General features: G+C 40.2%; 1 protein-coding gene across 11 annotated transcripts in view; it reads right to left on the bottom strand.

Annotated features, from left to right (window-relative positions):
• Positions 1–26,701, bottom strand: part of ABI1 (abl interactor 1) — a 75,221-nt gene that overhangs the window by 24,645 nt on the left and 23,875 nt on the right. For all 11 annotated transcript variants that reach the window (XM_069859489.1, XM_069859492.1, XM_069859488.1 and 8 more), the window contains exon 3: positions 4,581–4,757. In XM_069859489.1, the coding sequence (XP_069715590.1) occupies positions 4,581–4,757 (177 nt within the window). The remainder of the gene's footprint in view (positions 1–4,580; positions 4,758–26,701) is intronic.

Below are 26,701 nucleotides of genomic sequence, written 5' to 3'. Positions count from 1 at the left end.
TACCTACATGTGGCCCCTCACTGCACAAAGGGCATTGAGGGGCTGAAAAATGTCCAGAGAAGGGCAATGAAGCTGGGGAAAGGTCTGGAACACAAGTGTTAGGAGGAGCAGCTGAGGGAACTGGGGTTGTTCAGTCTGGAGAAAAGGAGGCTGAGGGGAGACCTCATCACTCTACAACTGCGTGAAAAGAGGTTGTATCGAGGTGGGTGTTGACCTCTTCTCTCAAGTGATAGGACAAGAGGAAATGGCCTCAAGATGTGCTAAGGGAGGTTTAGACTGGATATGAAGTAGAGACATTTTTACTGAAGAGTGAAGAAGCATTGGAAGAGGCTGCCCAGGGAAGCGGTGGAGTCACAATCCCTAGAGGTGTTCAAAGAAATGTAGATGTGGCACTCTGGGACATGGCTTAGTAGGCAGGGTGGTGTTGGGCTGATAGTTCAATTTGATGATCTTGGAGGCCTCTTCCAACCTAAACGATTCCATGATTCTATGATTCCTACCTTTAAATACTTCAAGCTTTTAGAACTTTGTGTCGGTAACTTTGAATCAAGCTACAACTAAATAAGGTAAACGCAAAACCAAAAATCCTTTCAAGATTAGAAAATAAAGAGATTTCATAGTTTTGAGTTTTCTTTGCAAGCAGAAAGGATTGAAGCCTACATCGTATCAGATGACACTACACAAACTTCTGATTTCCAGTAGCAAGTGCCCTATAGTGACAATACTCACAACAGCATCAGAGTTGGCAAAAGGAAGTTTATTTTTCCCCCCAGAGAAGCTTCTTTATTTTACAGCAATATTTACTGTTTGGCCATGACCCCAGAGGGATGATGTGACTTCAATGAAATTGGCAACATGACATCCTTTGAAGCATGATTGTCTGGCAGAGGCTAACACAGAGACAAAAGGCAGCTGAGGCTCAGGTTCAGGATCCCTGTCTCACTTTGTTTTTATAACAGTGAATTACTTTTAACACATAAAAGGCCTTATGCTAAAAGGGAAGCAGGCACTATTTGGTAGCCTTCCACCCCCACATCAGTACCTCATCTGCATTTCTGTTTTGCACTGACACAGATGTAAACATGAAGCCTGCAGGTGACTTGGGTAGGCTGGGAAGCATAACAAGGGTGAGAGCAAGGCTTCTTTCTCTAAGCTTAATATATGACAAGTTTGGGCCCAATCCCTACTTTAAGAGTGTCCTTCCAATTTCTATTTACTTCAGAAATATTTTTGAATGCTTAACTCCTGTTTGATACATGGGGTAGAAAGGTCCTTGCAGTTTTTATGCACTGAAACGCAAGTGTTTTACAGTGATGACATTCCAATTTTTTTTCTTAAAACAAAGTTGAAAAGTCATCAGTCTTCATATACATCCCAGTTTGGTTTTGAAGAACTGTCAGTTCCATAAAACAAACTCGATCCAATTACAGCTTTAGGCATTTCAATTTAGCATGTATTCAACATTTTATCTGCCTTTACCATAAGGCATCATTTCAATTTCCTACTTAGCTGCCATTTTACAAATTGCTGCAATTCCACCTGCCTCCTATTCAAATAAAACATAATAATAAATTCAAAAGCCAACTCCAGGGCTTTTAAGGCAGCTTCCAAGCCTCCTCCTCCTTCTTTCCCCCTCCTAAACTGAGGATTTTCTGTATGAGTAATTGTATTTGACCTATTTATTTGCTGGCACGCTATTTTTTTTTTCCTTTCACAAAAGAAGGGGAAGAGAAGGAAGGAAATGTTAAAGTAGCCTCTGCCTAATAATTTTGAAGCAAGCTCTACACAGGAAGGTAGCCTCTCACATTGTGACACATACTCTTATTTAGCAAGAATGACTTCAGCTACATTCCCCTGTCCCCAGAGGGTGACAGCTGAGCAACTACTTAACAGACCGGCAAAAATGCTTGCCTGTGTGTTTCTTGGAGCCATCTACACGTAACATTTGTGTTGCAAAAGAAAGTCTTCTTGCTCGCAAACCATCTTTAAAAGCCCTCCTGATTTTGACTGATGCTAGCCTTGGCTTCATAGGCACATGTATAAAAAAAATTTTACTCTTTTTAGAGGCTTCATCTGTATCTGCTCCAGCAAAGGGACAGGGCAAGAGGCAGAGCAGATGGGGCAGTTTGGAGCTGCCATGGAGCTTACAGGCCAAAGAAGAAAGCACCTCTGAGATCCCAGGATGCTCTACAAAAGCTTTTCTGTCAAGAAGCTGCTGAAGGAGGAAACAGCACTCCCTTCCAAGGAGGTACCTCCCATCAAGGAGGAAACCCACTACAGAGGGAGGCTGCTTACAATCACCGCCACCCTCAACCTCATTGCCTGCCCCCACAAAAACTGCTGTATGGTGTGAGACAGAGGAGGGCACGTAGAGCCCTTCTCCACACCTCAAACATAGGCAACTGCTTTTGTGTCCCCCCTACACAGCCATGAGAAGCATCAGAGACCCACACAAAGAAAATGAGCTGCGAGTATGCAAAGGAGGTATTTCTGCATTTGATCAGACAGAAGAGGTACAGGGAGAGCCTGTATTTACTGAGGATTGCCCACCTTGCTATTTTTTTTTTAAATTCTGTGAGACAGTATTTTTATGTACACTACTTGTATCAAACAATTCAGAATCAACTTTTAAAATATGCTACATATTTTAATGACATTTTTCCTAGGACCAGTATTTCATTAAATAAATAAAAGCAGAAATAGGCCATTCTCCAGCCTGTGTCTTTGATTTATGTTCCTTGTACTTTTCCTTTCTGTTTCTTTGTCAAATCCTGCACCAGAACATGACAGAGTCCCATTAAGACCAGTAAATTGTCTAGAGATTCAAAAGTGTTCCATAATTTTTATTCAATATTTAAATGTCCACGTATGTGCTGTATTGTATTCACTGACAGTTGCCACAGCAGAAGACATTCAAGGACCTCCAAGTCAGTCAAACTGACAACTGATATAGGCAGAATTCAAACTTCTTTTCCTCCAGAAAAACAGTTTCCAAGGCCTTATCCGACAAGTTGCTGTCCAGCTCGGGGTGAAATTTTTGGTCAAGAAAATAAGACTTAACAGAGTCTGAAGCATCTTCTAAGACCATTCCTGACGAGACAAAGCTCATAATTCAATTTACTGTATAATTCCTCCTAATCCGTACGTACAAGAGGCAACTCAGATTCTCAGCGTCATCCATTATCTATGCTGACTTCCAACAGGATCTGATTCAGTTTAAGTTGTTTTGGCTTGATTTTCTTATAACAGCACTAGGTACTAGCAACCTGTTTTGAACCTGCACAACGTAAGTGGTTCAGCAAAGCGTCAACTTCAGAGAGGAACAGTAATTATTCTACGTTTTTAAATATCTTAAATGCAGAAAACAACATCGTGACACCGAATTTATGGATTCCCACATTCTCTATTCATAGAGCTCTCTACTCTAATAAAGAGACTGTAAGGAAATATCAATTTCTCTGATCCCAGTGTTTCTATTTTACAGCAATTTGGCTTTTAGACTTCTACGCAGGATAGTGCTTCCCAGACTGGCTTAACTTATTAGCATACAACACCTTAAGAGTTACAGGTTTAGTCCAAACAAAACAAAAATTTAGGTAGTTCAAGTTCACTACTTTAATCATAGCCTAGAGCTGTCACAGTACATAGCTGCCTTCTAACTTGTGTTGGAATTGGACTCCTCTGGGCACTCAGAGGGTTACTATGAAGCAGGAGGTACCCCAGCACTCTTTTGTGTCAAGTAATTCTAGGCCTGTTCCTCAAGAACTCAGCAATTCAAAGGGCACGTGATGGCTGATATAGCTGCACAACTGACTGACCCAGAGCACATCGAGCTTTAGAGGATACGTGGGTGTTGAGTAAAAGCTTTTTAATGTAATTCAAGGGAAGATTGTTGTGAACTGAATATACCTGGAATGCCTACTCTAGGGGATATAAAGTGATTTTTTATAAAATTATGTCCAGAGAGCAAACGGTGTTACATCAATCCACTTCAACTATAACCATTTCAAAGGAAGCAGATGTTAATTTATAAAGGCTTTTATTTAGAGAAAATGCAAATAGGGCTATCTGAAAGCATCAATGGGAATGAGACACTAGATGCCACTGAGATTTTAATGCTATCTAGCTGATTCCTTTTCTCCTGACCACCCTCCAAAAACCCCAACAAAAAAATTCCACCCTACCAGACAGTTTCCCCATAGCAGATGACTTAATTTTTCTCAATAATGACAGAAATAAATGGAGTGGCAAAGACAATTTAATCAGACAAGGAAGGAGTGATAATTTTAAAAGTCAGTTACGACATTTTTAACAAGTCATTAGCCTAAGATCATGAGCCATTGTTTCCAGACATTGTGACTACCACTGACAATGACAAGGTTATGGCAAACATTGCTCAAAAAGCCCTCACTGTAAACCAATCCTTTTTTTTATTGAAACGTTTGTGTGTGGGAGCATATCAAACCTATAACCCTTCCTACCATAAACAAATTACACATTTTCATGTCAGTAACATTCTGCCCCAACCCTATCTCCTGATCTGCGTTACTGGCAGTCCTCAAGAGTTTAGGTATTCTTACCTTTACGCCATGGCCAACATCATCCAGCACCGTGTAGTCTATAGGTTTTCGAATATACCTTACAGGACGTTCCATGTTCGCTGGCGCTATAATTTTGTGAGTTCTTGATGTGTTCTTATTGGTCGTCAAAATGCCTATCTCTCTGCGAGCCACCTTTTCTTTATGGATGTCCACAGTCTAGATTAGAAACAAGAAAGGATGGGTTTCTTTAGACATTTGCTGTTTTCTTTACAGAGCTATCTACATGTTTAGGCCTCCCTATTAGACAGAGTCTGAATTGAGTTAATTCTGTTGGAAGGATGCCAGTTTATTGATGAAGTGAGTTTAATCTACATGAACATTGTTTGAAAATTAGACTTTAATGAAATAACCAATACCAGTAATAAAATTACAACTATACATTACTGCTTTGACACTCTAAAGACACTATGCAGATACAGTACTTGCAGATTAACCCTGAACGTTCTTATGACTGACACTAGTAATAAATTACTCCAACTCCACAGCTGGAAAACCAGGACAGACAAGCTACGCAATTTCCCTGCAGCCCCAGAGGGGGACTAAGCTCACAAAGTCTGTGCTGTAATTTCTTTCAGCAAAGCCATCAGTGCGTATCAGAGTAAGAGTCTGCACAGAGGACTAATTTCAGCACTATGCTAGTTTCGGTCATACTGTTTATAGTAGCTTCACTAAAAGAATAAAACAGAGCCTTAAAGATGCATGTAAAGGAATATAAAATGTGCTGAGCTCCATAATTGTATTAGGAAATACCTAAAGAGACAAAGAAAAGTCAGTCCAGCAGTCTGTAAAGGATCAAACTAAGCTTCACATCCTTCTACATGCAATATAACCACCACCTAAACTCTGAGGGAGAACAAATACAAATCAAGCATCAGATGCTATAGGAAGCTCCAGCCTCTAGGAAACCAACTTAAAGATTCAGGGACTGACTTTACTGGTTTAACTACCTAAAAGAACTTCAGGATCTTACTGCAGGACATAAAAGTGGTGGGTTTTGACAGATACTGAGTGACTTTGAACAAAACCTATCAAGCCAACACTTTTTCTACTAAGGAAATAATTCCAAGTCTGTCAGCATCAATTCCTCTTGGAGAGACTCACAGAAACAGAGTCAAGGTTCAGAAAGTAAAAGAAATCCTTGTCCATCAATACTCGTGTGGGTACATCTCTAGAAATGGCCTAATCTGAAATGCATACTGTGACGTGCAAGGTTTTGTTTAGCGAAGCAATGATGAAGCACAAAATTAGTTTATATTTCACTCTGCTTCTATATAAGGCAAGACGAAAAAAAGCAAAGTAAGCATCCAGGAAATGACCACTTCTAGGAAAGCTGGCATTCTGTGTTCAGAGTTCAGTATGAAACACCTTCAACAGAACCGTTTTTTTCATGAACTGCTGCACATGCTCACATAATTTTAAACTCCTGAGCAACTACAGAAAGAAATAAAATCCTTCTTAACAGATTTGATACACGGCATTACAATACCAGTGGAAAAACAAACAGAGAAGCACCTAAAAGCAAGTTTGGTTTCACAGCTTAAAGTTAAATAACAGACAACTTATAAGATCGTGAAAGGTTCTTTTACTTCACAAGTGCATGGAATCTTAACAGAAATAAGAGTTGTGATTTTCCAGAGTAATGCAAGACATTAAAGGTGTATGTCTGCATAAGTTTATTTGGAATAAGTTAATTAAATATCCCAATAAAGTTTAGGAGTAAGCTTTATTGTTCTAAATACACTCTGAAAAACCCCTAAAATAAATAAAAAGCAAAAACAAAAAGCACCTCTCCAAATGAGGCAATGCTAAACATGAAGCATTTACTACTACATCAGTACCAGGTATCAGCCATCGCACCCAAATTTGCTCTGGCAGCCAATTTCAGAGTGAGAGCAAATACTTAAGAACAAGACTACCTGTATTTCTTCAACCCCAACTATTACTTGTTCTTTTCCTTCTAGAGACTAAAATATACATGTTGGCTCTGTCTTTTAGTTTGTCTTCAGTAAGATCAAGCAACATTATCTAAGTGCTGCGGTACGTGTAATCACATCAATTTAAGGCACATATTACAATGTTTTAAAAGAGGGTATTTTAAAATCCTACGTCCCTTGAAATAAATCCATGCTCCTACTTCATTGAAACAGAATCTGTTGCTACAATAAATTCATTTTTTGTTCAGTGGACAGACAAAAACTTTTCCTCCCTGCAATGAACAATGAAAATTCCATAAATTACCAGAGCAGAGTATAAGAAATTCCAGGAACAGATGCTGTACCATACATGCTTCAAAAAATGACGTAAGTAATCCTGCAACAAATTCTTGTTAACAGAAAAAAGCCCTTGGAACAGGAAAAGAACATATATTAATCATATCAGACAGTTTTAACAAAATTAAATTTAGAGCAGCAATTTGTAAAATTTCAGTAGTGTAAACCAAGCAAGAAGACTGTATCACAGTGCAGGGCCAGCAACTTAAGGTACATATGTACATCTTGAAAGGCACAAGCCTGTGCAAGAGGCTAACGTGCTGTTCAAAGCGAACAAGACTGCAACTCCTACCACATCTGGCACAACAGAAGAGCCAGTGCAAAGCAAAGGCTCCCACCACACGCAGTGCCCAGAGCAATAGGCTGCCCATCAGCTGCTAGACAGCATTTTGCTTCAAGAAGAAATAACATTTTTCTATAAAGACTGCATGTTATTAACTGTTAAGTGATCATTACACAATAAAAACCACATTACAGTTGCTTACCTTTTGTGTTTTTATTCGCATCTATTTTTTTGTGAGAGCTTATTGTTTAGTCATAGGCAACGTTTTCCATTTCCGAAAGAGGAAAACCCCAAAACACAAGCAGTTTTTAGGAGGATAGCATAGCTAACTAGCCAGACAACAATTAATTCCAAGTCACATACACCAGGTAACAGCCAAGCTAGACCATTCCCAGAGCTCTGGCTACACATGGCACCTGTAGCTGAGAGTATCTGCTCTGATATGGTAATTAGACAGTAGTTAAGTTCATCATTTTAAGCATAAAACCTACTTTTAAACATCAGAGATTGACAGGAGCAAAGTACGACAAACCAGCTTGGGCTCACAAAGGTTAACAAGCACTAGCAAACAGTCAGACCAGCTTCAACTACACTTGGTTTATGCTGAAACATAAATACACAATATAATTTAAAATATGGGGAATAGGGATGAAATTCTCACTCCTAGCAACATAATCCAGCAGGAAAAAGTCCAGCATTGTACTGATTTGGAGAAGAGGGAGAAGACAGCCCTTCCGAAAGCATGACATATTAACTTTGGGAGGCAAATTTAAACCAAACCATCACACAAACCCCTCTGCCATTATAACTGGGTGCTAGGGACCATGCCATCTAAACCCTGAAGCAAAGTTAAACTTGGAGGTTGAAGGAACTGTTAATGATTAGCTGCTTCCGCTATCTGTTTGCTTCAAACCATATGAAAAAAACAGATGATCAACAGGATGTAGAGTTAAAATTTAACTGTTCTCTTCCTCAGAAGTAGCCTTGAGGTCATGTGCAGCACAGCAACGATACAGCAAATAGTTGTTCTTTTCTTTGTCTGTGCCACAGGTACCGCTCTACCCGTGTGCTACAGTGTGCAATCCCAGGACAAACACATTACAAGAAATAGAAACTGAAGTACATTTGGCCACACCTAAGTGGTTTAATAAAGCCCACATATATAAGGCTATTTTAAAAAAAAAAAAAAGAAAAGAAAAAAGAAAAACAACTTCAAGATTCGACAATCTTTTTAATCCTGAACCACTGCAAGTCAAATTTATGAGCCAGATACTCACAGAGCCACAGCTTCTCTCACTAAATGCATGCACAGCTCGTGAAGAGCAGGGTAGAGGGGGTGGGAAACAACTCTATCAAACCTAATCAACTCAGATAATCAGGCACTGCCAACTTCAGGCTGTCCTGAAGAACAAGACAACTTGCTACACAAATATAGCAAATTTACACCACATAAACACCCTTCAGATATGTGTTAAATTAACTGATATACCCGAAGCGTTGCAAAAGTAAATTCTACTTCAGGTTTCCTACTGTGGTGCTCCCCAGTTCCTGAAGAATGAAGCTGTAACAGCACCCAGGCTCACTTGGCAGTGGGGACAGGTGCTTCACAGCTCCCTTACCAGCAAGCTGGAAAAAGCTGTCAGATTTGGGGAAGAGCGAGCTATTGGTTAGGGGAGAGAAGATCAGCTGCTTGGGCCTCAGCACTGAAAGTGGTAGCTGTCGGGTAAAAACAGCAGACAAACAAACCCCCCCAAAAGAAAGTCTAAGATACAGCACAGGATGATACAAATAAAAAAATACAAAAAAATCCCCACCAAATACACCTCCCCTCCACCCACACAAATCAAATGACCACAGACCTTCCCACATGAATTTGAGGATGAGTGAAAAGTCACTTCAATGGTATTTTCTTGATTTAAAATTCTTACATCCAAAAGATATTAGACAAAAATACCCTAAAATGACACCACCATTTTTATTGACAGCTTTTCATACCATTTTATTCACACCATTTTATTTTCACATCACAAACATCCTTCAAACAAATGTCCTGTGTTGTACAGAGCTGCAAGTTAATTTTTCAATCTGTCCATAGGCTCACTCAGATAAGAAGGAATGTAGGCTCAAACTCAAGCTGCTACTTTAGAGACAGAGAGGAGTAAAGGAACACTGAAGAGCTCATTATTGCCAACACTCTTCTGTAATTTTCATTAGTTTCCCTTCTTCAGTTTTTCAGTTTGTGGTTGAACACAGAGTTGGGTCTGCTACTATCACTTTATTTAAAATAAACTCTGATTACAGGGCAATTGATGTTAACTTCTCAGAATTACTTTATACAAGCAAAACCACAGATATAAGACATCAGCCATGCATGCAGTATGACCTGTTACCTCTTCCCATCCCTTCCTCCTAACATGCTTGGTGTAATCACACTTGCTGAGTCTCTGTAACCTGTTCTGCACAGAGTTGGTGCTGTACTTGCCAAAAGTAACCTGTTCCCCACCATGTGCGCAGTTTTGGGTGCCTTAATGTAAGAAAGACATCAAACTACTAGAGCGTGTCCAGAGGAGCGTGACCAAGGTGCTGAAAGGTCTTGAAGGCAAGATCTACAAGGAGCAGCTGAGATCACTGGCTTGTTCAGCTTGGAGAAAAGAAGGCTAAGCAGTGCCCTCATCACAGCCCACAACTGCTTCAATAGGGGCAGCAGAGGAAAGCTGCTGATCCCCTCTCTGGTGCCACTGACATGAGAAGGAATGAAGCTGCATCAAGGGAGGTTCAGATGAGACATTAGGAAATGGTCACTGAGAGGATGGCTGACTACTGGAATGGGCCCCCCAGGGAAGTAGCCATGGCACCAAGGCTGTCAGAGTTCAAGCAGTGTCTGGATGACACTCTTAAGTCATATAATGTAGTCTTAGGTAGTCCTGCAAGGAGCACAGAGTTGGACTTAATGATCCTTATAGGTCTCTTCCAACTCAAGATCATTCTATGCTAAAGCCAGCATTATTGAAATGCAAGTTAAAGGAGAGAACAGTATTTCTTTCAGTATCTGAGACCAGTGAAGTTCCCTTAACCAAAGGGCATTGCTGGCAGTATAAGAGAAAAGAATGGCATAAAAAAGCCCCTAAGATTTCTACTCAAAGCCAATTGGCACACTAGATTTGATGTATTGAGCCAGCCTAGCAATCCATCAAATATGGTACCTCCTTTCAGTAGGAACACATGATATCACACAAAATACTGCACAAAGACATGGGTTTCAGACTGAACCTAGTCAATAAAGCTATGCAATATGTGGGACAGTGAGCAGTGCAGAAAAAGTTTATAGTTTCCTTCCTCAATCTCTGGGACAACTGTTCTACAGTCTCATGTACCCACACCATAAACTGCAGTGCTAGCCAAAGGAAGTGTAACTTAAGAAACAAACACTAAGGTGCTTTCAGCATCTCTCAATAAAGAAAAAACCTAAGCCCTCATTCTTTGCAATATGCTCCTAGATCCAGCTTTAATATCAGCCCTTGCTGTCATTCTCCAAAACTGCAGATATAGTTTACACAATCAACTTCCCTGAAGAGCAAAAAAAAAAAAAAAACTAACTTGTTCTGTTTTAGAAGTACAGGTTTATCCCAATGCTACTTCTATAAAGAAAGCATATTTAATAAGACTTTTTTTTTTAAAAAGAGTTACAGTTAATTGAACAACAGCACTGAAGAGATCTCGGACAATGCAGGCTACCTGCAAGGAAGTCAGTTTGACCTACAAAAAGGACAATAAAATCCCCAGCTCTAACGAGCTCAGCCAGACAGCAAGCTTCTTTAGGGAGAGCATCATTTTACGCTGTTATTTTGTAAAGAAAATTCAGAAGAAAATACAGTATATTCAACACAGTCAAATGTGCACATACTATTTCATAAATACAATCTTTCAATCAAATTTTCACTAAGGTTAAAAGTCAGATGCCTGAACACCAGTGTCTAATGTAATGAGAGAATCCTTAGAATACCCTGCTGCACCTTCTGAAGCCACACCATAAAAGATGGGTCTCCTGTCACCTCTGAAGCATTTACACATCTATGCTTCACCTTGTGTGTTTGCTTCGTATGCAGTGCTGGCAATGTAGGAGGCAACTGAAATAGATTTAAAAGTTTTATTTCCAGAGCTGCAAATCCAGATATGTTTTCTTGTAGGTTTATAGATAGAAGCTTCTCACACATTCCCTTCAGCATAGAGACAAGTTACAATAGTAGGGCAGGCTCTCCAGGAAGCTTCATCTCTTGAAGTCCTGGTAAACCCAGGGTTCTTAAGGTAAAAGGCTAGAGGAGACAGATAAGCCATGTCTCATGTAATCTGATATGTCACCCTACTTTTCCTGCAGAGAGAGTTCACAATCAAGAGCTTCTGCAGATTAACACAAGGAACTAAGGCCATACAGCCACTCACACTGTCTATATATAACGTCAGCAATCACCTGAGGGGGAAAGGCAATACACAGAACAAAGGAAAAATAATGAAAGAAGTACTAAACCCTATTTCCAGAGGTAACACACATATAAAATGCACACATTTTTAATATATTTATATACATAAATCATAGATGTATTCAATACATACATAAAAACACAATGGTAACAATGCATTTTACTAGTATCATCCAATGCTGGGGCAGTGAAAAGTAGTTTTTATTTTGATTGTTTATCACTGGGCTTTCTCAATTATGGCTGAATGCAGATTATATGTCAGTTTATCCTACGGAGCTAGCCCTTGACTTCAGAATTTAAATCTTTTTCTTTATATACACTTAGCAGATTTCCTCAGATTCGCCTAACAACAGTCATAAACAGAAAGCAGACCTGATGTCAAAGGTTTGAAGGTATTTTCTACCTTTATGTAAGTATTATTCCTGGGATATCAGGACAGCTGGGAGGAGGAGGTGTCAGGTAAAGAAGGATAACACAGGCATCCCATTTACTTGGGACATTTTGCTTGTTGTATGGTTTTAGAATTCAGAAGCACAGAATGTAAAACAATAATGCACTTGGTCCACAGCATGTCCTGCTCCATTATGTTTCTCAAGCTGTACCACTTTCCATACAAGGCATACTTAACAGAAAATTGACTCCTTTTCCAATAGAACACATGCTCACAAGTGTTAAAATACTCATATGTCTTAAAAAAAAAAAAAAGAAAAAGAAAAGAGTGGGGGCATTGATAAGCCTCATTAAAATCAAGAAGCTGAAAACAAGAGCTAGAGAAACAGGCTTAAAGTTTACTGGCCAGAGACAAGAGGCCTCACCTTTAGTCCTCTTGCTATTATGAAACTGGAAGCCTTTCTTCAAAAAGGAAAATCAGGATTCACTGAGAATTGGACTCAAAGACCCTGATTTCCAAAACACAGTCTGTAAAGCGGCACATGTGCTGATACAAGAGCATTGAAAAGGAGAGGGAAGCGAGGTCTATTCAGCTAAAGGATTATTTATGTTGATGCTTTTCAGAGTAACCTATTGGCAAATCTAGTCACACATTCTGCCAAAGAAACTCAGCAGAAAAGGGACACACACAAAGGGGAAATGAGGCAAGGACGGACTAGAGGGGCTGGGAGAGGGTGTGTGACATTCTAGGACAAGAATCAGAGCAAAGAAACCAGCCCACTCATCCAAGAGCCAGACTTGAGTTCATGCCCAATTCTTCTTTCCTGGTGCCAACTGGAGATGGAAGGACTGCTATGGAGTACACATATTCATCCTTCAGACAGGACAGAAGGAAGAAGAATAATGTGAGAAGCTTCTAACAGCTCCTTCACAGCATGCTCATGCAAGATGCTCAGAAGATAAAATAGGGCAGCTGAAGGAAATCAGCAAGTATCACCTGTGAAACGCCATCTCGCAGATTTAGGCTTTATAAATGAGGAGCATCAATGGAGAGATACAAGGGCAGCTCATCACATCCTTGCTCCCTGTCCCTCACCTCCCCCAGTCCAAAGGAATATGGTGTTAACAGAGAACATAAGGAGGGACAGTCTGGAGGAGTAGCTTTGGGAACAGGGAGAGGGGTGTGGGTAGGAACACTGGCAGATGGCAACTGAAGGCAAATGGAGTTTAAGTCCTACAGAAGAGATTTTTAGCAGCTCTACAGAGGCCCTTGTTATGGAAAGAAAACAGTTAAGACAACAGTCCTCCCTCGGCCAGTTGCATTGATGAAATGCCAGAAGTACTTTGCTGAAGTTCACAGAAGTATTGGGGAAATGGAACTTCAAACATCTGGAGTATGGAGGCCAGACAGTGCTGCAGAAGCAGCTGGCCCCGCACGCAGGAGGCGGCTGTCTGCTGGGACATTAGTCGAGTAAAGGGAAGAGGTGGGATTGGTCTGTGGATAGGAGCAAGAGCCTGGAAAACGGCAGATTGAATCTCTATTCCTGGCTCTGCCAGACTTCCTGTGCTACACCCAGCAAATCGCTGTGCTGCTCAGGCCAGCTTGTCAGAGCTGCCCACCTGCAGTAGCTTTGAGAACAGACATAGGCAGAGCATAAGCAGACACAGGTACAGGCTGCCTGCTCTGAGCACAGGGAGACACAGCAACAAAGATACTCAAGATTTAACCGTCAGACAGCTTCCACTGGTATTTTTAATTGCTAGTGAAAATGCAGAAATGGATCACACTTCCTGTGCTTTGGCAAATCCTACTGCTGATTTTAACTGTTCAAGCAAACCAAATGCACATGCACTTCAATAAGAAGTATGTTGTGAACACTAATAATTAAAAAAAAGGAGCAAGCTCTCCAGTGATCTCTGACAGGTGTTCAGGGGTAGCACAACACTAATTTCTGCGTTCTAGATAACTTTTTTTTTTTTTGGTCTTGCAAATGCAACTACTACTTCGATTCCCTCCTCAAGGGTCTGAGTATAACAAACAAGTAGAAAAAAAATGTGTTGCTAACGTAGATACCTGTGGGAAGATACAGAGAAGCGGAGATGACAGATTATTTACAATTATCTTCTATCTGCCTCCTAAAGTCAGTGGCTTTTCAGCATCTAAAGCTGGGAACAGGGGAGAAAAAAGTACCTTCCATGGTCTTACTCCATGCTCTAATCCTAGAGTACACCTTCCACTATTTGCTGGAGATTCAGCTGTGTCTGAACACCGCACACTACCACTTCCTACTCTTTGTAGGACAGGAAATACAGACCCAGCTCTGCATCGGATCTAAACCACAGCACATGGCAAATTAACGATTACTAACCATCTGCTGGAATTTCACACTTTATAGAAAACATCCCTTTTAGGGACAGGTCTCTTATTCAGTCCTCCCTCTGCCCCCTTCTCTTCCACTCACCAAGGCCAGCTTCTGAGAAGGTAACTACCAAGGTAGACCTCCTTTCCTCTAGTGAGCTGTAGATGTTCTACAGTCAACTGAACAGACATTTCTATGACTAACATCAGTTGCATTGCTATTACAAGTTTCTAGAAAAAAAAACCGTCTAAATGGAACCAAATACTTATTAATTATATTTGAACACAAGCTGGAAATGCAAAAATCTGATTAAAAACAGTCTTTAAAATTGAAGACACTTCAAAAGAGAAATGTACAATCCTGCTGAATGATTTTGACAGAACAACATTTAGGACGTGCAGTCATAATATGTTACGTTTTATTCAGTCTTAAAAAGCACAGAAAGCAGATAAATGCTTTTGATTATGCAAAGTCAAAATCCCAACCGTATGTGCAAGTGTATTTATGTGCGAGTGTATTTCAGTACCTGAAATTAGATTTTAGTAATTTCAAATTTCTTTTTTTTGCTGGGTATTCCCCAAGATATGCATGAATGAGTAGGCTCATTTAAAAAAAAAATACAAGAAACAAAATATGCTTATTCAATCTCCCACATTAGAGTTTCAGCATCTTAAAGAATCCCTCTTTTCCTTACTGGAAGCAATGCACTTGTCTAGAATAAAACAAAACATACAAATCTAAATATATTCTTGACTGAAGGAAAGCACAAGGATAGAAAGGGAAAATTAAAAGGCTTCTTCAGTAGTTTGGACTCACTAAAGAACCACCATGGGAATAGAACAAAATTGTATGTCAAACGAAAAGCATTTTGTGTGCCAAAAAAAGCAACTTTGTAAGAGACGAACATGTGCAATTGCAAAGTGCACTGCAGGTGGCTGAAAAGGAAACCATCTAAAAAAAGCCTATTAAAAAAATAAACTCAACAGAACAAGTTCAAATTTTCTAAAAGTTTGAGGTAAGGAACTGATAAAGCTGGAGTAATGCTCATGCCTGAACAAAAAAAAAAACAAAACCCAAGCTAAACCCCTCACATTTAGTTGTAACCTGGTGTTTCAAATTAGGGGTCGGAAGAGGACACCACACGGAAAGAAGCAAGCTAATATAGCCTTAGCTTTAACTTATGACCTCTTTAGTGCTTATCACCTTTAACAGCAAAAGTTAAATATTTTCTAACAATAATGGGTATGTTACATGGTTGGGATTGTGGATTCACTGGATATCTCAAAACAATCATTATACTAAAGAATATCAAAACTCCCACATCAAACCTATTCTGGTTTGTCACATGTACTTTCTTGAAAGCTTTCTGAATTAATTTTCAGGCACGTACTTTTCTTAAAACAGAAACAAACAAACAAAGAAAACAAAAAACAAATGACCCAAAGACAACACAAAACACAAGCAAAAGCTACACATACACACACACAGATTCCTCTCCCAAGCACCCCACTTCTCCACATGAATTCAGGTCCTATGAGGTGTCCGAGACTGATGGTCCTAGGACAGATTGTTTCCCTAAGGCATAAAATACAGAAAATATAGGTGGAAATTATGCTGAGTGTTCTTTAGCCACCTGTCAACATAATTTTGATTGCAAATCATCCAAGGCACAATGTTATTTCTATTCCCCTTCAATCTTATTTCATTTGATGGCAGTGATATAATCTAGTGGGAAATCTGCTGTTTTTCAGTTGGGTCAGCACTGCACAAAAGTAACTCAGGAGTATTAATTAAACAGCTATCAGATGGCTAAAGGCCACACAATCTACACCACAGTTTATCACATGAGAAATTTCTTTTTCTCTTGTTTTGTTTCCTACAAGTTCAAAGGTTGAAGACTGCATTTTTTTTCCCTGAAGAGGACTACAAAGTGTCAGATTTTTTCAAGATTTTACACAAAAAAGCCAGTCTCTATGGCAAAGAACTTTGTTGCAACACTATGAGATGCTACTCCAACAGGCTAACTCTAGCAATGGCCAGGTTTTTTTCTTGTCTCCACTGCCAGTGAGCCTTGGGCAAAATAAGATGGCAGGAACAACCGTTAGCCACTATAAAGCACATTAAAGTTTTCAGTATATTTGTTCCACCCTGCAGTTAACTTATGACCCAGCCTACTACCTTCAGCATATTATTGTAGCAAAGAACTTTTCCAAGTCTATTTCATACCAAAACAACTAGGATCTGACAAGCTCCTCACTTTTGTTTTCAAAGACAAATAGTCTCCCCTTTCTCAAACACCCCACCAGCTGTCCCTTCTGAAGGTACATCAACAGAGGGCAAGTTTTGAAGCATCCTTAACTTCACTCAGCTTAAACTTCTTCCAAAATGCCAGTTTCCACAGCATTGTGCATGGAAACCTATTGAGATATTCTAGAAAAAAAGGAGAGTTAACAAAAATTCCATCACATTTCCTAGGACGGCATTACTATTTTGGACTGAGTCATACAGACTTCTTGTTATTTGGGATATATTAAGCAAAAGCAGAAGACAGACAACCAAGTCACAGGCACGTATGACATCTACCAGTTTAACAGGGTGGGGAGGAAGGGACAGGGCAGAGATGGAATTGCTAAGGCTGCTCTGTTTCTGCATTGCCATTTTAACTTCCACACACAACTGAAACAGGAAGTTGCACATTGTTTCTGTAAATGGATTTCCCTTGGCCTCCTACTCTCAGCCACAAAACTGCAGTATTTCATACTGGTTATGTGCTGGGAGCATCCACATGACCTCAACAGTCCTAGCACCACCTACTCCATACTGAGCCACAGCCTTCCTCCGTCAAAATTTTTCCAGACTAGGACTGGGCACTCTGGCAGAAGACCCGGGCCCAAGAAGAACCAATGCCGCCAGTCACCCCTCCTCCAGGACCACCCCTCAGACTTGTACATGCACACATTCAGCAGTGAGTTCTCAGCTCCATCCTGTACAAGTGCACCTGAACACAACCGCTGCAACCTGACAGCAGCTGAAAACCAGTACAAGTCTTGAAGAGTCAAGCCTTGCACGTATAGGCAGAGAGGAAGACATCGCTATGTCCTCACTGCTGAATGCATTATCTCACCACCATTACAGTAAACTAGTCAGACTGATTGTGAGTTCAGAAATTAGACATTTTCACTGTGCAGTTATTAGCATAATGATTAAACTTGACTGCATACGCTTGGGGAGGAGCGTCAGCTGCTGGGGATGACACACAAATAAGCATGCAGATAGAAGCAGCCAGAAGCCTGTAGTTTTCAGGATCTTGCCTCCAGGACAATTGATCCCACAATTCAGGGTCAGGGGAGAGGCAGAGAACAAAATACTGTCTGGCACAAGAGAATGGTAGGAAAAAAAAAAAAAGAGACTGGCTATCTCTTAATGTCACTTCCAGCAAAAATGAGACACACACTACACACATATTAACCAGAAAAGTTGGTTTAGGCCAGCTGAGGAAGGTACACAGGTGCCCTGGAAAAGGTGCTCCAACACTGTGGTGGGTTACAAGCCTCTGGTCTGCACCACCACATTTCAAGATAAGGCCTTAGAGCTCCACAATAACAAGCACCATGGACTCAGGCACGACTGGCCACTGATCTGTGCAGTATTGCACAGCTAAACACACGCACAAAAATTACTGACCTTCTGCAAAAAGCCTAACTGCGTGGCAAAGTGACCAGAATCGATGCACTGCGACAACTACCTCAGTCAAGTGAGGAATACAATATTTCCTAGAGAGATAAAGGGGTACATCGGGACACAATTTAACAGACTGCCAAAAGACAGCTGTGCAAACTTCTGCAGCTTGCCTCCTCCCTGTTGCTTTGGGAAAGCCCAGTTTTCCTAAGTGAGGTCAAAGTACTTTCTGGATTTCAGTTATTACACAGTGTTTACTTCCAGAAGTACATAGCTAATGTAAACACCAACTATGCATTTGTTTCAAGAACTACGACAATGAAGAAATGTAGGCAACTGGGCAGGAGGGGAAGAGTAAACAGGAAAAGCATCTTTATTCTTCTGAGATCCACAGACTGTTCATAATCTGTTTTTCCAGGATGTTTAAGTCACATTAATTGTTTGCAGAACTTCTTCTTTCTAAAAATGCATTTGGAAAATTTCATACCACGTTTTCTTTATTCTGTTCCTCCTGATTAGATGATGCTCCTAAGCAATATCAAACTACGTGACCTGCTATTATCCACTCACGACCAGACAGCAGCATTCTTTCAATTTAATTTCAGGCAAACATTTCACATGGAAAACAATATTTAAAGAAGTTTTCCAAATAACTTCCAAAAAAAAAATATATTAGATACATTTATTTCAAGTAGTTCAGCCAGCTCTGGTAGAGAGCATCTCTGAAGAGTTTCTGCATTGACTGAAGGGTTACACATTTAATGCAGCCCAGGGAAATACAGTTTCATAAGGATGCTGAGTTGAAAACAACATGCAAGCAACTTGGAGTTGCGGTCCCATCAAGCTCCCTTTGCTCCCAGGTCTGGAGGTTTAGAACCAAGCTAACTGGACTGAAGCTTGATATTCCCTCTGCCAGCCAAGAGGCATGCTGCATTGCAGGACAAATGCCTAAAGCATCAAAATCCCAAGTGATTTAATTTGAATTTCTCTCAGTGAGAGCTTACAGAAACCATCCCCCACTTCCTGAAGTTTCATTATTTGTTAATGTGCCACAGCCTGTGCTGAGAAAAAGAAAAACCATTTTAAATAAAACATCATGAACATCCCCAGAAGTTCTCACATCCAGATGCCAGAGTAGCAAACGCTACCATTTACATCAGGGATGCTTCAGAACTGTAATGGATGAAGGACAAGAACTGCTGTGGTCAGCTGTCATGCCACTGTCAAAATAAGGCACTGATAGGCATGTCTACAGGTCACATGGATGAACATCATCCATGAAGCACAGACACAGATATAATTAATTATACATCAGTTTAGGAGGAGATTAAAGCAGTGATAGAGAAGTGGCAAACAGATCATCCTCAGTATGCAGAGGGAAACAAATAAAATAAAGGATGGTCAAGCTTCTGTCAGCTTACAGGCTTATAACTGTGTCAGTGCTGTCTCTTAACATGAGACTTAGGGCGTATGAGGGAAACTAAACCCAAACACAGTGGCACAGGCAAGATATTAGATAGGTGTGACAGTCTAATTTGCTTCAGGCTGTTTGACTGGACCTCTCTTTACCTTAATGACCCGTTTTACACGAAGATAGTACATTTCTGGTGCGACTTAGGAGGCTGCACCTCCCAAATGGAGACTGTACTCAGTTACTTCAGTGTCTCACTCATCACCACAGCAGACAAAGTGTCCTGAGTTGCAGCACTGGAATAATATAACATTTCCACCATTCATCCAGTCTCAAATGCATTGTTTCATCTGCCAAGACACACATGCAGATCAATTTCAAGCTAAGTTTATTTTTTAAAATCATCTTAGGCTTAACTAGTACTTTAATTTCTTCTAATTAAGAGGAATAAACAATTTCCTAGTCCACATGAGCTGGCACGTTATTAGCTTACCATACACTACCTATCAGTTATTAGAGAGCAAAAACATATACACTGCTTAAAAAATTCCAGTAACAACTGTCCCAGCATAGTTTAGGAGACAAGCCTTATTCACAGTACAACTCGGTCCTTTCCTACATCTGGCCATCGCTGCATCTTGCTGAATGCTTAACAACACACGTAAGAAAATCCTGTAAGTGGACAAAGTAGGATCAGCTTCCCAAAGATGACATTTATCCCCCTTCCAGTCAGATAAAGGTTGATTTGTGGTTTGAAGGCTTATCCTGCAACCTTATACAGCCCAGTTTTGAATGTAGTTCAAAAACATAACTTAAAAAGAAGGAAAAAAAAAATCTCATGAAACACCAAGTTCAACAAGAAAGCAGAATTTTCTACGATCAAATCAAACCCTTCAGTCATTGTTCAATATTTCCTTGTTCTTGTGTTTTGAAAAGATGACCCACCTGACCTTTCCTTAAGCACTGTTATGCTTTATTATTTCTATCATGACCCCTCTTAACACTAAGGTTCCCATCCTACTTGTTCTCACTTTGCACAGAAGCCTGATAGCTTTTAATCACACCCTTGTTACTCCTGCTTTTGCCACATGCAGGCATTTGAGAGAGCATAACAAGATCAGGTTGACAAGACATTATTTTTCGCTCGCAACCAAGGAACATGGAAGCTGGTGGAGAAATTGCAAGCAATGCTTCAATCCCCATGTGACACCACACTGAATTGTAGTGATGGATCCACTGTAAATAACCATCCCGGGACAACACAGGCAGGGGAAAAGCAAGTGCTTCTAGGCATGAAGTAGTAAAGCTACAAAGCCATTGCACATTAACATTCAAGCAAGGGTACGTTCAGGAAAAAGTCATAGCTATTTAGCAGATTCTCAAAGAGGAGGCAAACAAAACAGAAGATCTGTGATCCTATAGTCATCTACTACTAATATTTCTGTGCCCATAAGATATAATGAGGCACACTATTAGGCAAAATTATTAAATATAACTATTGATTGGAACCAGGAATGAACATTCAAAAGGGAAAGCATGGCTTTAGTAATCTATTCTTTGTAATTGAGGAAAAGGGATACATACATTTATGGTGGTTGCTTCTACATGTACAGACAGCATTCCAAATTGGAATAGCTGAAAACAAGTAAATCATGGTCTCCCCTAGTTGTCACTCAAACTGTGCTAGTCCAAAACATATTCTGATTTTTCTCAGAAAAGAAAAAATCCTACATACAGTACAGCTTTTATCCAAACAAATCTACGATTTTATTTCCACTACTACCACAATGCCTATGCACAATGTCACTAGCAGCAAGGTCAGTTAGAAATCAACAATATTCTCCAGTGGAATAACTAGTTCTGAAAAAAAAATAATACTTATTGCAACCTACTTCTATGTAGGTGCTTAGCCACAAATTATATCAATTAATACTACTACACACACGCTTCTTTCCATTACAGTAAAGGGAAATGTTTCATTTTTGCTCTGGGACTGCCCCAGTGGACACAGAAGTCATGCTGTCCCAGATGATCCTGGGGAAGGGATACATGCCAGGGCACACCAGTCATTTGACAAGTGTTCAGTAAGACTAACAGTTGGACAGATTTCCACACCTGATACATACTTTTTCAAAGTTACAATAGAACAACAAAAGTTGCCCCAGCTTTAGAAGAGCAGCTTTGTCGTCATTCATGCACCTCCCATGAACTAACAGAAGAGTTTGTTCACTATATATATAAAAAAACATATACATATATATATAACCTATAAGGGGACTTTTACAGACATGTCTAACAGATACCAAAGGGTCCCAAAAGGCTGCTAGTGAAGAAAACAAAGTCAAACCAACAGCAGTATAAAGAGTGGCAGAACGTTACTGCTGCCTTACACTGGTGAATCATCACTTCGTTTTCCATCTGCAGATCTACATTAACTAAGCATTTTTGTGCCCCTCAATAAAACCAGCCAGCAGAAAGCACTAAGCAATTCCCTTCTGAACAGCACAAAAAGTCCAACCGCAAGCACCCACCAGCATGGGCTCATGTACCTGAGCGCCAGATTAAAGGAAGGGCAGATTCAGGGATACAATGCAACCAAGACACATGAGCTCTCCTCCTTTTCCCCAAATACAGTCAGCTCAGATGTAACACTACCCAGCTACCATGAAAACCGACACCCCAAATACCTGCACTGGATGGCACAGATGCAGTGACTGACTTGTGCTTTGATAGGTGGTTACCTGCTGTTTTAGACACTATGTTCTTATAATCATCACATCATACACTGCATTTCCTTTCTGCTTTGCCCTTATGCCACTGAAACCTTGAGAGAGATAAGAAAACCCTAATTCAGTGTAGGAGCATATAAAGACTGCTTGTTTATTGAGAGTTGAAATAGAAGGAAAATTAATTTCAGGCAACAATCTAATCAGATGCATCTGAAGGGGGGAAAAAAAGACTCCTCGAGAAGTCCAATATTTGACTTTACAGCAGGTTAGCGACACATTTCATTTGTTGTGTATCTTACAGATATGAGTGGTTTTCATTAAAAATGAAATATTGCACAAACATGCTTGAATCCTTTGTTGCACAAAATTATCCAGAAGTCCTTTCAGAGTAATGTTCACGATCATAAGATTTTTGGCTTTGATTTCAGAAAACAAGAGGCTGCATCAGGCCTCTTAATTTAGTATTTAATGAGGTATCTAGAGCCTTCAGCCAAATACCCATTCAGCAGAAAGGAGGTTTTAATGGTCTAAAAGACATTGAAAACAATGCCTTCAGACTGCCCTTCTACCAGACTGTGGAATGGGAATCAGCATATGAAGGAATTCACTACAGTCAACAACTACTAAAGCTGGCAACTTCCACCGTTCCCTAAAACCAGGTTTGATTCCTGCATTCACAAATAAAAAGTCAGAATCAAGAAAAACAGGAAGCAAAAGTTTCCAGCTCAGTTTCTTCTTCTCCATCAAAGCAACTGCCCTTCCCCATCCCAGGAAGGCTGACATTTGTGGTTGCTCTCTCACAGGTGTGTACCTAACTAAAGTACCAGAGGGCTTGTTTGTTTGTTTTGATTATTTCTTTTTTTTGTTGTTGGCCATGTGTTGGTTGGGCTTTTTTAACTGCATCAGCTGAACTGCACAGGAATTACAGACAGATCCTATGTGTATTCTTTAGTGGTCATGAAGGCAATTTCTCAACAGAACAGCTGACGAGGCAACCCTTGAACATGCTGAGCAATTTATACACATCATGTAGAAGCTAAAATGCACAAAGTTAACAACGAGAGCAACCACAATTCAACTTCTTGCAGCCTTGGCCTCTATCACAGAGAGTAGAGGAACAGGATGTGAAGGAAATGCCACAGAGATAATAACTGTCAGCTCTGTATTAGGAGAGGGAACATCACCCAAGACAAGGTCAATCTCAATAAAAGATGCAAGTTTCTTTGCCACACTTTGAATATTTGTGTCTGCTAAGAAGCAAGGTCAGCCCAAGAGAACCAGAGAAGACATTGCCTTTCTAATATATACATAGATACATATAGATGATGTTCTAGTTCCTGCAGAACAGGAACTAGACTTCCTGTGTACTAACCTGCTGAGCTTCAACTTGTGGCTAACTGTTGAATGTTACATGGTTGCTACCAAGAGGAAGACTAACTGCAAAGATGAGGGTCAGACTTGCTAAATATTTGTAGGCTACCGTTATGTCACTGTTTTGCTTCCTTTTTGTCAGAGTTAACAAGCAGAGTCTCTCCTTGCAGGATGCCTACTCCGTTCCCCATACCATCTTAGCATCCCCCTCCACTACACTTTCTCCAACCTCCCTAAATCACTCTTCAACAAGGCAGTTAACACAGTGCTCCAGTTGAAGGCTCAGCACTGCAGAGCAGCTGATAATCACTGCCCTTCAGCTGCCAGCCACACATTTCCCAAAGCAGCCTTGCCACACTCTTTCACTTATTCAGATGGACTTGTCTCATGCCCCAGACAGCACCCACCACAAGCACACTGGCTCCTTTTCAGCAAGGCAGTTACTCACAGTCACATCCCAGCACACAGAATTGCACAGGATTATTCTACCTCACATGCGGGTTCCCACACTTCATCCAGTTCCCCAAGGTTTTTGCTGGCTCAATCCTCAAGTTTCTCAAGGTTCCTCTGCACTGAAGCTGAGCCACTCAGCCAATGAATCACTTTTCCTAATGTAGAGTTATCCCCAGATTTGCTGAGGACATGCTTTATGTCCTGTATAGTCTTAAAATAATATCATGAACAGTGCAGGCTCCGGTACTGACCCTCTTGTTAGCAGCCACCAATCATTTGTTAGTTCTGGATGATTTTCTTTCCAGTAAATAGCCTTTTTGTCCAGCCCTTCATGTCAAAGAACAAGATCAGAGTGTTAAGCATCCTCTTGTTTTTAAAGAGGCAACTTAAGACTCAAAGTACCTGGACAGCTGTCCTGTGGAAGCACAGTCATCACTAAGAGAATCTAGAGAGGTCTTTTGCTCCCATCCACCAAGCATATTAAAGTACTTTACATAATTGCTTGATTCTAGACATGAGCAACCACTTTCATCAACCAATGATTTGTCGCATTTTCTATGTTCTATTTGTTGGTTTTCCAAGATGAATTTGAACTGTATTGTGATCACATACCACAATCTACAAGTGTAGTATCCCATTAATCCAAAGGACAGACACACACACACAAACACACTGAGAGAAAGCTTTCCCTAAACGCAAAACATGAAGAGTCCCCACTGCACATCTGCTGCCTTATGACTCTTCAAACATCAGAAACTTGCTGATCTTGTGCTCCTCTTCCCTGGCATCAAACAACAGTTATTGTGTTCTCAACTTGCTACTACTTAGGAGCTCATCCCTTCAAGCCTCAGAACATCTTCAGCAGAGCCTCTCTGAAACCTAAGCTACATCAGTTCTGACTTCTTGCTCACCCAGTGGAAAAGCCCTGAGTATTTCGGGATGAGGTGGTGTGTAGGTGTGATTCAACACAGGCTACAGCTGGAAGTTTCCGAAGTCCTACAAGAACATATAAGGTTTGTGTATTGCAGTATTGCTTCCGACTTTAGCTGGACAACCATACCATAAAAACAGAAGCCATTTGGCTTTCTGCTAGCAGGCAGCATTTGAATTAAACATGAAATGAATTAGACACAGATAGCAACAGGCAAGATTCTTCTAAACTAATTCAGATATTGGAATTTTTTTTTAAGCTCTAAAAGCTTCCAACTTCTCATGGTGACAAAAGATGTAGGTTTTTGGCTGAGAGTGATGCTCTATTTCACATTAGGGGAGAGCTTCGGATACAGAAGAATATTTTAACAATGAATCTTTAAGGGGTGCAGTGTTTCCTGGTGCAAATCATAATTTCTTAAAAAGGACTCTATCATAGTATTAAATACTGAGCTATTTAAAAACTGTTTATGTCCAGAGGAAAAAAAAAAAACAAAACCAGAGATAGTTGCTACACCCAGTACTGCAGCTGCTCCAACATAAATGTGAGTGCTGATCAGTTACATTTTTCAGTTCTGACACAGTAAACAAGGATGTCCCTGTCAACCTCTCTCTCCTCTGACCGATCTGGCTCTGTCCCATCTTCATTCTCTTGAAGTTGGTGGAAGTGAAGCAGCAAAAAATTTATCTTAACGTACATGTGTAAGTCAACTCTTGTTTCCAAGAGGAAGGGAAGAGGGGAGAAGAACCAGGAAATAGCAAGTTCAAAGAGCAAAAGAATATAGACTCAAATTTCCAGAGGAACAGTTTTCACTTGTCAAATATTCAAGCTACGAAGAGCTGAATTTTTAACTACTCTATTAAAAGATGCTCATCTTTAGAATGAAGGGAAAGAAGTGAGAGGGTTTTTTAATTTCATTATTTAAAGAATTAACTCATCGGCTCAGGGACCCATGCAAGAATGACACAAATGAACAACTTGAGTTTTAATAGCAAACTAGAATTTCATTAAATACACATAGGAAATAAACATAATGAAGCATAAATTGCATTCAGAGCACAAATATGTAGTGTCTTGCTTAATCCATCATCAGGGTGCAGGGAAAAAAATCCTGAGTTTACTTAGCTGCAGCACACCTTATGAAACATTATATGCTGAAGGTTAAGGTCTTCATTACTTCCCGACCTCAATGTCCAAGGTCCTTCCTGGTGTCTCTAATTGCAGCCTGACCCTTGGCTTCTCCTTTTACTGTCCAGACCATGCATTCACTCATCTTCCCTAAGATTGCTACAAAAGAAAATACTCCCTATTCCTGATACCTTACATTTCATATGCTACAAAGAAATCAAAACACCTGGTTACTCCTGTTCAATCTTCTTCAAAGACAATTGCTTCTTGGTCACTGCACCTGAAGGCAACCTATACCAATGCAGAGCCGCTGTTCTGCTACTAACTAGCATTTGTGGATGGACAAAAGTCAGCAGTGACTGCCAGGAACTAACATAGGGCTCAAGTCCTTCTTTTATTCCCTTTTTACACCAGTGTCCCATAGGGGAAGTTGAGATAGCACACCATAAGAGCGTAGCACTCAGGCTGGCTCTGCTTTTATGTTCAAGATGAAAATTAGCTCAACTTCTACCTTAAATTTCTCTTCTAAGTATGACCACTCTCATGGCAAATATAAACAAAGTAAAGCACCAAACAAGAACTAACGGAAATATGCAATGTAACTGCGACCGCAACAGG

The sequence above is a fragment of the Phaenicophaeus curvirostris genome, chromosome 6, assembly GCF_032191515.1.
Source record: "Phaenicophaeus curvirostris isolate KB17595 chromosome 6, BPBGC_Pcur_1.0, whole genome shotgun sequence".
NCBI lineage: Eukaryota > Metazoa > Chordata > Aves > Cuculiformes > Cuculidae > Phaenicophaeus > Phaenicophaeus curvirostris.
The sequence above is the reverse complement of the archived record's forward strand: the minus strand, read 5'-3'. Positions and strand labels throughout refer to the sequence as shown.